Raw genomic sequence first — 14,884 nt, forward strand, 5'->3', positions numbered from 1 at the left:
TGATTCAAGAAACCATGATAAACTGAAGAAGAATCACTCTCTAACCAAAATTTTTGAAAACCTTCCCTCTAAGAATCATTCCTGAAGCATCTCGCTGTTCTACTCATTGATAGAGAGATCTATAAGAACATTTGCTCCCATATAACAACATGAGTTATATGATCATTGTAACACACACAAACAATAAGGGTGAGCTACCAGAATAACCATCCAGTGAAATAACATAAGCAATAAACATCAGTCATCATATTAATGATATCAACATGACACCTCAAACAATTTCATCTCAAATATAAGTCACCCTATGCCATAGCCAAGTAATTCCAAACCATGTTTCATTCTTTTGCACTCTATCGTACAAAATCTGTTCACCAAAATAGGGTAGTTCGAGTTATCCTCCACCACAGCTTCGGACCTATCTCCCCTACTCTTCGAGGACTTATGAGTAAAAACTCCTTTGTTGTTCACAACAGGCACTATACTCAGCACGAGTTGGAAACCTATGAGCGAGACATCCTTCCCTTTCTATCAACTTTTATAGACAACGAGAACCACCTCCGGATATACGAAGTATGCAAGAAGACACAACACACATATCACCACAAGCATCCAAACAGCTCGCCACACATAACTTTACTAGGTAAAGAACTCTATAACCCCTTATAGCACCTCGGTCAACATCCACATGAGTTTGAACACACAACAAACAACTCAATCTAACACACATCAGCTCGACCACCACAAGAAACAACTTGGCAACTTGCACCAGTAGCTTGTTCAAGGTCTAAAACCCCTATACTGACCTATAGACCACCTAGAAATGATATCTAGAGCCCCAAAGTCTGGATCCCCAAACAACTTGGCAGATAGGCTAGCCAACCTACAACCAACTTAGCCAACAATTGAAAGAGCTCGACTAGCATCATCAACAACTCGTTCAGGATCAAAAACCCCTAAACCGACCTATAGAACTCCTAAAAATGAGTTCTGAAACCCTATAATCGAGATTCCAAATCAACTTGGACAAGACAACCTGGCTAGGTCAGGCCGACATCCTAATAGCTTGGTTAAACAACACAGCTTGTCACCCTGGAGCCTGACACCCTAAACCTCGGTCAACCCAGCCTGACACACCCTAGCCCGACTCACCCCACCCCGGCTAGCCCGACCAGGCTTGTCGGCCTTCAATCAGACAGTCTGGACAACTCGATCAAGGCAACCCAAAGAGTCGGTCTCGACACTAACAACTAAGAAATCATATAAAACTAGCATGGTAGTAACTTTAAACACTCATAAACATGCGAAACAACACAGTAAGACATAAAACATCATGATAACATATAAAAATAGCTCGACACATGCTTCTTACATTATGACAATAGTTTGAACCACTCGGTTCATGCATATCACACTTGACCACATATATAACAATCTTGTTTTATGTCCCTAACAAACATGGTCATCCTCAACGTTTAGGAAGCTTTTTACTGATCAAAATCGTTCCAAACGTCTTTTTAATTTGTTTTTTTCGATTCTCCTCCTTAGAGGTAAATTTTCGATTTTTTTTTTTGCGTTTTGATGTTTGTTTTTNTTTCTAAAACTAATATTTTTTTTTTGTATGTTTGTGTAGGTTTAAATTTTGCAGAGTTGAAATTTCTACCGTTTTGATCGCAGGTTGTCCTTTGTTATTGGCTTTTCACACTATCAGGTTCTTATATTAATTTTTAAAGTTTACTTTTTAATAGGATCTTATAATTTTGTATGATTGTATGATTTAATATGTGATTGGATGATCGTATAATATATGTATAATTTTGTATGATTGAAAAATTTTGTATAATTGTATAATTTTGTATCATGGTATGATTTTAAAGTTTAACTTTTTAATTTTACAATGTTAATTTTAAATTTTTTTATGTTGAATATGTGATTCTTTTGATGCTTATTAATTTTATGATTGTATGATTGAATTGAATTAACCTTAACTTTTCGTTAAATGATGAATATAATTTTTTTTAAGTATTGTAATTTTGTAGAATATTTCAGAAAATTTACGTATGGATCGAAATTGGATTAATTTACCACGCATTAATGCTGAGTACGAGAGAAAGGTAGAGAAATTTATACAATTTGCATAACGTAATGAGGGTAGAAGTGATGATGAAGTGAAGTTTAGATGTCCTTGTGTGAATTGTTTGAATGGGAGAAAGTTGAAAGCAACCCAATTAATATCATGTGTCTTGTATTCAATACTCCTACTCCACTTCTTGAGAAGCCACTTACATTCCTAAGGAAGACACTTGCAAAACATTTAATTAGATTATAAAATAGTTCCTAGTTATAAGGATTTAAAATATATTAGCACATGTTGATTTATAGTTATTAGACTTTGTACATTATGCTTTAAACATTATGTGTCGTAAATATTGATTTTGTGTTGAGTCAGTGTTGTAATATTGTGTTTTATATGCATGTCTGTTTTTGTGATAATGGATATCACAAAAACAGATCTGCTATTAAAAAAATTCCAGGAGAATAGGCCTCAGTTATGGCAAAACCCGAGGTAGAAAGCCTATCTATGGCCTCGGTTCACCCATAACTACTACCATAGGGTGCACGTGATTTAAAAAGAAATAAAATAAAGGGCTTTGCATCGATTCTAGCTTGAAACACTGCCATAGGCCCACCTTATTACCTCGGTTGAACTGAGGTAATAACCCCCCTCCTTTTTTTTTTTCTTCCTTACCATTTCAGGTGCAGAAGAACCAAAGCAGTATCCATTGGGATATTACTTCGGTTGGAATTGAGGCCAAAAGTCTCCCACCTTTTTGCCTCACTAGTATAGGCCCTAGTTCGAACACCAAAGCGTATTGTAAAAAACAATCACTGTCATTTTTCTTCGCTGCACTAGTGTTGAGTCAATGGGTCCATATCTTAGTCCATTCAGGTAAGGTCCCATAATTAGCAAAGTATTCCTATAAATATGATTTTAATTAAATTTTGACTGTCACTTTTTCGCATTAATCACATTTTGATTACTCATTGGCTCTGACAACTAACTTGAATGTTGAAGAATTTTTTGACAACTAACTTGTATAGGATAAATACAAAGAGGACGAAGAAAGGTTGTAGACAAAGACGAAATAAAGATGATTCCTAAAGTAGAATTGTTTTACCTCCTTGATTTTGTAAGAGCACTTTTTATGTAGATTTGCCATTTAACTTTTATTTTTATTTTTTAGGAAGTTTGTATTTTGTTGCATACTATTTTTTTTTTCCTTTCCGAAATAAAAAATATTTGTGCATAAAAAGAAAAGAAAATTCCTTTTTGAAGTGTATCATTGAGCTGTTTTAGTATCTAAAACTAAAATTATTAAATTTTTACCTGTTTCAGTATCCAAAACTACAATTATTAAATTTTTATCTTACGTAATGAACACTTATAAATTATATCAGATAACTCATTTAATACTATTTTACATCATATACTTATAAATAGAACACCATATTTTATATAGAAACTCATCTAAGCATACCTATAATTAATAATAACTAACAAAATAGAATTTTTTTTATTGTTGACTCATGTGATATTCAATTTAACCTAATAATGGATTGCTTGTACATGATTTTGCATCTGCCATTTTTGTTGTGTTGAACTATCTTCCAAGGTACTCAATTTCTTTGTCCATGTGATATACTACTTTTCTGAAATTCAAAGCTTCCTAACAGCTTTAGAAAAGGAAACAAATATATAAAAAAAACAAAAAGTATTACCTTTTGAATACTATTTATATTGGTGAAAACATACTAATTTTTCTACATGACTTTTTTTTCTTAGATTCGAGAGCTAAGGAAATTTCTCTCTTGAAGGTTAAGAAAGGGGTTAAATAAATGAATAATATAAACATAAAAAATGCCATCAAACCTGTGATCTGAAATTAAGTAGGGTGGCAATAAACATGAAGAATTTGATTGTATAACAAAGGGAATATGATGCATGTGAGATGAGTAAAGTCTTCATGCATATAATATGCAACAATTTATGTTGCCACGATTTGAAAAAGGTATTCTTTTAATGCTATATTTCCTACGTTTTTTAACGAGATATTTCATAAAAGAATGTGTTTTAAATACGTTTTTTAATTGTTCTTTTCATTCATTGTTTTTTATTAATTTTTTTTAATTATTTTAATTTATAAATAATATTTATTAGAATGAGTTTGCCTTACATATTTTCTAAACAATTTTTTCTTAATAAAATACGTTCGTTAAAGTTTTTTACGTGTTTGTTTAATTTTTTCAATTTAAAAATATTTTTTTTTTCTGGTTTTCCAAGAAGTAAATCTTATTTACTTAAATAAATTCTTTTTTAATTATTTATTTTGAAAACATTTATTTTAAATTTAAACTTTTATTCAATATATACGACTTTTAATTCTTATTTAAACACTATTGGGTAACTCATATATCGAAGATGGTGTGATAATTTCTTAACTAAATTTACCCTTTCATATTGGGAGTAAATCTATTCAGTCCTTACGTAAAAAAATGCCAACTTGAATTTCTTTTTAAAAGATTATAAAAAAATGTGTAAAGTATATTGAAAATACTTTAAATTTAATAATTTAAAAGTTATTATTATTTTTTAAACTAAGATAATAATTATCTGGACAACTTTTAAGATGTTTTATCGACATAAAGGTTTTACTAAGAATAAGAAAATATGATACAAGTTGTGCTATTGTTTCGCTAATAAAATACAATATACTTATCTAAGTGAAAAATGGTTACTATATGGTTATTATATAGTATATAGTATAGACCGAATAATTAACACTCAGGACCACTTAATATATTCGTTACATCAACCATGGTCAATCAGGTTAAATGACTTTATTAATGTTGGATCATTATTGGATCAACGTTTAAGTTATTATTAAGCCAATAGTCCAGCAGATATAATAATAGTAAAATGATTATGATTAAAAGATATTAAAGATATCTAATTAAAGATATTCATAACTAACCGATTTTAAAGATTAGTTTATTTTTATTTTATTGGATCTCTGCTAATTTAGGATTATGAGATAACTTATAAATATAAACTCAAGGCCAAAAATTATATACATTCGACTAGATCTTAAATACTATAAACAATTCATTAAACTACGCTTAACTTAAACGTTGAAGTATTTGAACTGTAAGATAGAATATCCAATTATTGTCGAACATAAATTTGATATTTGTGAAAGAAAGGAAGATTTGTTTGTAAGAAGGAAAGAGTTTGTTAGATGGTAGTAGTAGAGAAAATGGTATTAACTAAAGTGAAATGGATAGAAGTTAAAGAAGAATTTGCGGAGAAGAGAGAGTATTAATTAATTAAGAAAATGGAAAAATTAGCGGGTAAGAAGAGAAGAGGCAGAAAAGGAGTGAAAAGCGAAAACGTGGGACAATAGGAGTGGCGGTGGTAATGTAATGCTTTTGTCACGGAAAAACTATGGTCTACGGAACGGGACGGGGTTAGATCTTCAACTCTCTCTCTTCATTTTCTCTATATAAATTCTCTCACACCTCTTCATTCCGCTCATTCCCTCCCTCATCTCTTATTAATTCTTCTTTCTTTCTCTTTAGATCTCTCTTTCATTCTTCATTCAAGGTAAATTCCATTCTTCCATTGTTACTCCCTTTCATTATTTTCCTTATCTTGCCTGCAACTCACTTTCTTTTCCTTCTTGTCTTTCGATTTCGACTTCTGGGTCTTATTCTTTTGCATGGGTGGGTTGGAAGATCACTGGATCTGTCGGTTTGCCTGGTTCCGTGTGAATTCTGTAGTTAGATCTGGTGCCTGAATTTTCGTTATGTGGGGATTCGGATTAAACATTTGTCTCTTGTTTGGTATATTTTTGTGATGTTTTAGTGTGTGCATGTGTTTATCAGCTGAGCGTTTCGATTATTTGTGTTTAACAGTTTGCATTTATGTATCTGAAGTTGTTTCTGCCTCTGGATCTGTTTGTCTTTCTGTGTTTGCTTTGCTTGGGAATTGTGGATCTTGTTCTTCCTGTGGTTATTTTCGTAACTGCGTAGCATTCTCTTGGAAATGATGTTGTTGTTGGGCGAGTTTTGTCGTATGGTCTTTTCAATTATCCGCTGCTTTGGGTCTTGATTTGTTTGGTTTTATCTTGTTGAGTTGTGATGAAGGACATTTTGGGAGTGAGTTTGGAATTTGCATTGTTTGTGCGTTATTTTGAGTCTGGAGCATTGGGTGTTTTTGTTACGCAGGCTGTTAGATAAGAATAAGAAATGGTGAAAATTTGCTGCATCGGAGCTGGTTATGTTGGTGGGCCAACCATGGCTGTGATTGCCCTGAAGTGTCCTGAGATCGAGGTGGTGGTGGTGGATATCGCCGCTCCACGAATCAATGCGTGGAACAGCGATCACCTTCCCATATATGAGCCTGGGCTTGATGATGTGGTGAAAAAGTGCAGGGGGAAGAACCTCTTCTTCAGCACTGATGTGGAGAAGCATGTTGCTGAGGCGAACATTGTCTTTGTTTCGGTGAACACGCCGACAAAAACTCAGGGGCTTGGAGCTGGCAAGGCAGCTGATCTCACATATTGGGAGAGTGCTGCTAGGATGATTGCTGATGTTTCCAAAACAGACAAGATTGTGGTCGAAAAATCAACTGTGCCTGTGAAAACGGCTGAGGCAATTGAGAGGATACTGACTCACAACAGGAAAGGAATCAATTTCACAATTCTGTCAAACCCTGAGTTTCTTGCTGAGGGTACTGCAATAGCAGACTTGTTTAATCCAGATAGAGTCCTTATTGGAGGCAGGGAAACCCCAGAAGGTCAAAAGGCTATTCATGCTCTGAGAGATGTATATGCACATTGGGTTCCTGTGGATAGAATCCTTTGCACCAATTTGTGGTCTGCTGAACTCTCAAAGCTTGCAGCCAATGCTTTTCTGGCCCAGAGGATCTCCTCTGTGAATGCCATGTCTGCACTTTGTGAAGCAACTGGTGCTGATGTCTCACAGGTGTCTCACTCAATTGGCACAGACTCAAGAATTGGACCAAAGTTCCTGAATGCCAGTGTTGGTTTTGGTGGATCTTGCTTTCAGAAGGACATATTGAACTTGGTGTATATCTGTGAGTGCAATGGCCTCCCTGAGGTGGCTAACTACTGGAAACAGGTCATTAAGGTGAATGACTACCAGAAAAACCGGTTTGTGAACCGTGTGGTTTCTTCTATGTTCAACACAGTTTCAGGGAAGAAAATTGCTGTTCTGGGTTTTGCTTTCAAGAAGGACACTGGTGACACTAGGGAGACCCCTGCCATTGATGTGTGCAAGGGCCTATTGGGAGACAAGGCCAAATTGAGCATATATGATCCTCAGGTTTCTGAGGACCAAATCACGAGGGATTTGGCCATGAAAAAGTTTGATTGGGATCACCCTGCTCATCTTCAACCACTTAGCCCCACTTCCAACAAACAAGTATCTGTGGTTTGGGATGCCTATGAGGCAATCAAGGACGCACATGGTATCTGCATCTTGACCGAGTGGGATGAGTTCAAGAACCTTGATTACAAAAAGGTTTTTGACTCAATGCAGAAGCCTGCTTTCGTTTTTGATGGCCGAAATGTTGTGGATGTGAACAAGCTCAGGGAAATCGGTTTCATTGTTTACTCCATTGGCAAACCTCTAGATTCATGGCTGAAGGACATGCCTGCAGTGGCTTAAAGGAAAAAGTACAGTTCTTTCAGAGTGGTTGCCTCATCTTCCTGATATGCTGTCATCATGCAAATCATATAGTTTAGATTTCTGTTACCGTTTTTCTTTTATGTTACTTTTATTTGATCAGGTTTTACACCAAATTAGAGAGCTTAATCGCATAAGTATCATTGTCTTTAGCTCGCTAAAATTCCTTATTTGTTGACCTGGTTTATTGTAATAAACAAGTACTGAGGAATTTTTATACAACGGATATTATTGGTTTTCATCTGTGAATTAACAAGGCTTCAGTTTCTTACTCTGCTAACAATCAAGAAATGATAAACGTTGTCTAGTTCTTGCTTTTGTTGTTGGCAGCAACAGACAGGGGAATCTCTATAAAGTATGAAAAGCTAAATTATTTATTAATTATTAATAGACCACGTGTTGCGTGAGGGCTTATGATTGAGGAATGTTGTCACTTTTAATGTACTGTACCCTTTTTTTTCACATCCATCAACTTCCATAGAAAATCTTCTGATGCTTTTCATTTTTTATTACACCCACAAAAATTTATTTTGTCGTTTTATTTCTTCTAGACCATGTTTCGTTATTTGCACAGTCCTCGTGGCTCTTAAAATATATGGCATTCTTTTTGTTTTGGTCTAAAATAAATACTAAGGAAAATGATTTTTTTTTATTTGATTGTGAGAGAGTTTGATTTTTAGGAATACAATTTTAAATGTTTCCTTTTATTTTTCTTTAATTTAAATTTGAAAATTTGATTTATTTGTACTTATTTTCCTTTCACTTAGGCCTATTTTACTTAAGCCTTTATTTGCATTAAATACTATTATTTGCATTAAATACTATTTTGGAAAGTAAGTGTTACATGCGTATTTAGATAAATTAATTTAGAAAGAGATGAAGAGAAAAATGTGATTGAGAGAATATTTAGTGGTATTTTAAACAATGAAAAATATAGTTTTAGCATATTGTATATTTTTTGTGATTTTCTATTAAGAAATTTTTGAGAACGATTGTAGGTAAGAGACAGAGGAGTATTATAACTAATCATATACGGAGGAATTATAAAAATAATTAATTGTGTATATAAACTTCTATTGCGATGTTAATATTTCAAAACGTTTTAATTGTCTTACTAAACTTTTATTATTTATAAAGGTGTTGTATTTAGTTTCATAATTTATGCTATATCACGTTTTTATACATCACTTTTTGTTTGAATAGGGGAAAAGAAATGAGAAAAAGAGGATATACCATGTTTCAGTGAGGGCATCCTTTAGTTCATTAAATAGAGAAATGATAAGAATATTAGCTACTTGTCAGGTTTTATTTCACGTTGTTTTATTTAGTTTGAATAAAGATTAAAATCCTTTATTTATGTAGTTAAATTAAAAGGTCTTATGCGGACCTATTATTAGGAGATTGGGTAGCTGATTTTTAGGAACAGAGATCTGGTAGGAGATATCCCACTCATTTAGGAGAGTGGGAAATAGCAGTTACTTTCTTTTATTATTATAAAAGGAGTGTAATCAAATGCAATAATAACACATCAAGAGATTACATTCAGAAAACGTTTTCTACCTTTATTGTGTTCACAATTTGGTATCAGAGCTCCTTCACGGGGGCCTGAACCAAGAAAAAGTCACACGTGAGTGAGAGAGAGAAACACTAGAGAGTTGGATTGGGAAGAGTGATACACTGTGAGTTTTTGGGAAAACTTGAAAGTGCACCTCAAGATGGCAGAAAACGGAAAATATGTCCAGACTGCTATTCCAAAATTTGATGGTCATTATGACCATTGGGCGAAGTTAATGGAAAACTTCTTACGTTCTAAGGAGTATTGGAGCTTGGTGGAGCATGGAATTGATGATGTTCAAGACAAAACAAAAGCAACAGATGCGGAACTCAAAAAGCTGGAAGAACAACAGCTTAAAGATTTGAAGATAAAGAATTATCTCTATCAAGCAATAGATAGAGAGATTTTGGACACAATCTTAAACGACGAAACGTCCAAAAACATATGGGACTCCATGAAGCAGAAATTTCAAGGATCCACAANGGTGAAACGAGCACAGTTGCAGGCTTTACGTAAGGAATTTGAGATATTGCAAATGAAGGAGGGAGAGTCGGTGAATTCATATTTTGGCCGAACCTTAAAGATTGCCAAAAGCATGAAAGCAGCAGGGGAAAGAATAGAAGAGAGTGTCATTACTGCAAAAATCTTGCGGTCTATGACTCCTAAATTCAATTATGTAGTATGTTCAATTGAGGAATCCAACAACATGAACACNATGACTATAGATGAATTGCAAAGTAGTTTATTGGTGCATGAGCAGCGAATGACATGTTCAGTGGAAGAAGAGCAGGTTATGCAAACTGTATTTGAGGAGAAATATGGAAGAGGCAGAGGAAGAGGGAGAACAAGGGGAGCCTTCCGAGGTAGAGGAAGAGGGAGACAAACATTTAACAAACATGAAGTTGAATGTTTTAAATGTCATAAACTTGGACATTTTCAGTATGAATGTCCAATGTGGGAGAAGAAAGCAAATTATGCAGAAATGGAAGAACATGAGGAGGAGATCTTACTAATGGCTCTCGTGAGCAGCAAAGAAGGAAGGCAAGCTGACTGGTTCTTGGATTCAGGATGCAGCAACCACATGAGTAGCAACAAGGAATGGTTCTCAGAATTAGATGAGAACTTTAGAGGCAAAGTCAAGCTGGGAAATAATGCTCACATAAATGTGATGGGGAAAGGGAGCATTCGAATGGAGATAAATTGATTGATGCATGTTATTACACATGTATTTTACGTTCCTGAACTGAAAAACAATTTGCTAAGCATAGGACAACTTCAGGAAAAGGGGTTGAGCATCAAAATTGTAAGCAATACTTGCACAATTATACATCCTGATAAAAGAATACTATGGGAAATTCCAATGAATTCTAGTAGGATGTTTGTATTAGCAGCAACCATGGGAGCAGATACGTGTTTTCAAATTAATGCAGAAAACAATTCTCAACTCTGGCACAACAGGCTTGGTCACTTAAGCTATGATGGTTTGAGTAATCTTGCTTCTAAGCAAATGGTAACAGGTTTGCCTCCTATCACAGCCCCTCAAGAAATTTGCACACAATGTCTGGAAGGAAAACANCACAGACTNACTATGTCTAAGAAAGGAGAATGGCGAGCATCTAGGAAGCTGCAGCTTGTTCATGCAGATTTNTGTGGGCCAATCAAACCAACTTCCAACAGCAATAAGAGATATTTTTTAAGCTTTATTGATGACCTAACAAGGAAGATTTGGCTATATTTTCTGAGTGAGAAATCTGAAACGTTTTCTCTGTTCAAAAACTTCAAGGCTCTAGTTGAAAAAGAAGTTGGAGAAAGCATTATTTGCTTAAGAACTGACAGAGGAGGAGAATTCTGCTCAAAAGAATTTGAGGAATTTTGCAGAAATCAAGGGATAAGAAGGCAACTAACAGCTGCCTATACTCCCCAACAGAATGAGGTTGCTGAAAGGAAAAATAGAACCATCATGAATATGGTTCGCACTATGCTGATTGGAAAACAAGTTCCAAAAATCTTTTGGCCAGAAGCAACAAAATGGTGTGCACACATTCTTTTTGTTTTGGTCTAAAGCAAATACACAGGAAATTTAGATAAATTGATTTAGAAAGGGATGAAGAGAAAAATGTGATTGAGAGATTTTAAACAATGAAAAATATAGTTTTAGCATATTGTATATTTTTGTGGTTTTCTATTAAGAAATTTTTGAGAACGATTGTAGGTAAGAGACAGAGGAGTATTATAACTAATCATATACGGAGGAATTATAGAAAAAATTAATTGTGTATATAAACTTCTATTGCGATGTTAATATTTCAAAACGTTTTAATTGTCTTATTAAACTTTTATTATTTATAAAGGTGTTGTATTTAGTTTCATAATTTATGTTATATCACGTTTTTATACATCACTTTTTGTTTGAATAGGGGAAAAGAAACGAGAAAAAGAGGATATACCATGTTTCACTGAGGGCATCCTTTAGTTCATTAAATAGAGAAATGATAAGAATATTAGCTACTATGGTTTAGGAGTATGGATTTAAATCAACATAACACTATATTCTTATAGGAGTAACACTAAGAATCATTTCAATTGATAAATTTAGTGGCATCATGTATGAATTAAAGCATGAACAATGGTATCTTGACTTTCACTTTGTTCTTTTTACATTTATTTATCACTACTTTTTATTATTTTTTACTTTCTCTTTTTTCTTTACAAATAAAAATTTACTATTTTTTATGATTATTTTATATTTTCACGAATTGTCATGTCAAACAATTTTTTTACTTTCTCTTTTTCTTTACTAAATAAAAGTTTACTCCTTTTTATGATTATTTTATATTTGTACGAGTTGTCATGTCAAACAAGTTTTTTTTCCTTAACATTGTGTTCGTATGAGGCGAATTACTATTGAAAAAGATTAGGAAGGAATGAATTGGGAGATAATTTGTGTTCGTTTGGAGGGATTAGCGATGAATAATTTGCGATCATTTGCGGGATTGGGGCTTTTTTTTTGTAACTCGCTCTTTTGCTCAGATTTGAGATGATTAGTTAGAAGTCTCACATCGACTAGAGATAAGGTCAGTTTATAATATATAAGTGGGGTGCAAACCTCACCTTAAAAGCCAGTTTTGTGGGGATGAGTTAGGCTTAAAATCCACTTCTTAATATGGTATCAGAGTCATGGTTGGAGTCTATCCTAACGAGATCTATGTGGGCATTATGTTCCACTCGTTGTCGGGTCACTATCGGACCACCCATTAATTCTACTCTCATGCTCGAGAGTCTATACCTCGGCGTGAAGGGGGTGAGTTTGAAGTCCCACATCGACTAGAGATAAGACTAGTTTATAATAATAAGTGGGGTGCAAACCTCACCTTAAAAGCCGGTTTTGTGGGGATGAGTTAGGTTTAAAATCCATTTCTTAATATGGTATCAGAGTCATGGTTGAAGCATATCCTAGGGAGATCTATGTGGGCATTCTGTTCCACCCTTTGTCGGGCCACTATCGGACAACCCATTAATTCTACTCTCACGCTCGAGATGTCTATACCTCGGCGTTAAGGTGGTGTGTTGGAAGTCCCACATTGACTAGAGATAAGGCTAGTTTATAATATATATAAGTGTGTGCAAACCTCACCTTACATTATGAGAAAAGAAAGGATGAAAATTGTGTTTTTATATAAGAAACAAAACCAATAAGTTGTGATCTTGTATATGATTTACTTACCATCAATTTAATCCATGTGTATCTAGACATATAATCCATTATAGTTAAGAAATATTTGAAACCACCAACAGAAGAAGTACAATAGGGCCCCCAAATATCAACATGAATTAAATCAAATGGAGCTTTTGAAACAATAATACTTAATTGAAAAGGCAATTTTATCAGGTAAAGTGGCATACATGTTGCGTAATTTGATATAACAAAAAAAAGAAGGATGCACAGTCTATAATGCCAAATATTTATAGAGTCATGTCTTATTGTAGAATAAGCAATAAAATTCTCAAGAGTAATAGCAGTTGCTGAACCAAGGGGTGTGGGTGCAGGTTTTATCATGATATACAAGCTATCTCTTTCTTCAGCTTTCCCAATCATCTGCAAGGTTGACTTGTCCTGTATTTCACAAGAAAATTAAGAAATGTTAAGTTTAAAAGATAGATATTTGGTTAACTTTGTGACCGAAATAAGATTGACTGAAAAATTAGGAACAAACAAGACATTATGTAAAGTAAGGTGTGAACTAAGTGAAACTATGCTAGAAGAATGAGCAAATGAAGAGTTCTTGTTGGGTAGTGATACTGTAATTGGTGAGATTCTATGATAAGAAATAAAATGAGACAAAAAACTGGATATATGATCAGTAGCACCTGTGTCTAGAAGCCATTGTGAATAAATATTACCTTAAGCCTGAGAAGAAATGGAAACATTATGAGAGCTCACTAGATCGGTATAATGTGTGGTCGTGGGATTAAATTGAGGAAGAAGTGCCAATAAACCATGAATTTGCTCTTGAGAAAGTCCCATAGTTGATGAATGTGATTGTGCCTGAGAATTATTAGAAGAAGGAACTATTGCAGAAGAATTTGTGGTAACATTGTGGACTCTTTTGGATTTGAAACTAGGTGGTAATCCATGTATCAAAAAGCAAGTATTAATGGTGTGGTTTGTCCTACCATAGTGAGTACATTGTCGAGGGTTCTAAGAAAACAAAGAACACAATCATTTTCATGATATTCCTTCATTGTCTTAGAAACAACACAAAAAAAAGCAGAAGATTGGCATTCGGGAATTGGATGAAAATTGCAAAGTTCATTCTAGAGAACCTTCATTTTAATGTAATATGCAGTAACACTTAGGTCAGATTGATGCATTGAATAAAGATCTTGATGCAATTTTGAAATTCGAACAGAATCACCTTGGGAGAAACGATCTTTGAGATTTTTCCATGTCGCAGCTGCAGAGTCAACCTAGATAATACTTGTAGCAATCTCATGAGAAACAGAATGATTGATCCAAGATAAAACCATATTATTGCAACACTTCCATGCGGGAACCATGGGATTTGTATCAGTTGGACAAGGAATGGAACCATCAACAAAGCCAAATTTATTCTTCATTTGTAGTGTTATAGACATCGAGCGAGTCCATCCATGATAATTGTGAACTTTAAGAATCGGAGAAACAAGCACTGGTGAAGGATTTTCGTTAGGGTGAGTGTAACAGTCGTGTGTTGTATCTTGCAACGATGCGAGAGTAACAGAGGGAGTAGCTATATAAGGAGAAGAAAAAGGCAGGAAAGCCAAGAACGAAAGGTAGAAGATGAAGATCTGGACAGTAACAAAATCAGTTGCGGAAGAACGTGATGAAGAATTAATTTTGTCCTAATACCATGTTATGAGAAAAGAAAGGATGAAATTTGTGTTTTTATATAAGAAACAAAGCCAACGAGTTGTGATCTTGTATATGATTTACTTGCCATCAATTTAATCCATGTGTATTTAGACATATCATCCACTATAGTTAAGAAATATTTGAAACCATCAACTGATAGGACCCATTGACAA

General features: G+C 34.2%; 1 protein-coding gene across 2 annotated transcripts; it reads left to right on the forward strand.

Annotated features, from left to right (window-relative positions):
• The first annotated feature begins 5,450 nt into the window (after positions 1-5,450).
• On the forward strand, positions 5,451-8,013 carry LOC106755322 (UDP-glucose 6-dehydrogenase 4). 2 transcript variants are annotated; one of them, XM_014637460.2, is made up of 3 exons: positions 5,451-5,522; positions 5,635-5,659; positions 6,283-8,013. In XM_014637460.2, exon 3 carries the CDS (start codon positions 6,304-6,306, stop codon positions 7,744-7,746), a length of 1,443 nt encoding a protein of 480 aa, XP_014492946.1. In that variant the 5' UTR covers positions 5,451-5,522; positions 5,635-5,659; positions 6,283-6,303; the 3' UTR covers positions 7,747-8,013. The 2 variants fall into 2 exon arrangements, with proteins under 2 accessions (XP_014492946.1, XP_014492945.1); XM_014637459.2 differs by lacking the exon at positions 5,451-5,522 and having other exon boundaries at positions 5,523-5,659.
• The last annotated feature ends 6,871 nt before the right edge of the window (positions 8,014-14,884 follow it).

Source organism: Vigna radiata, unplaced genomic scaffold (assembly GCF_000741045.1).
Source record: "Vigna radiata var. radiata cultivar VC1973A unplaced genomic scaffold, Vradiata_ver6 scaffold_100, whole genome shotgun sequence".
Taxonomy (NCBI): domain Eukaryota; kingdom Viridiplantae; phylum Streptophyta; class Magnoliopsida; order Fabales; family Fabaceae; genus Vigna; species Vigna radiata.

Coding starts and splice junctions, on each gene's coding strand:
- LOC106755322 (XM_014637460.2), top strand. CDS start 6,304: ATGGTGAAAATTTGCTGCATCGGAGCTGGTTATGTTGGTGGGCCAACC.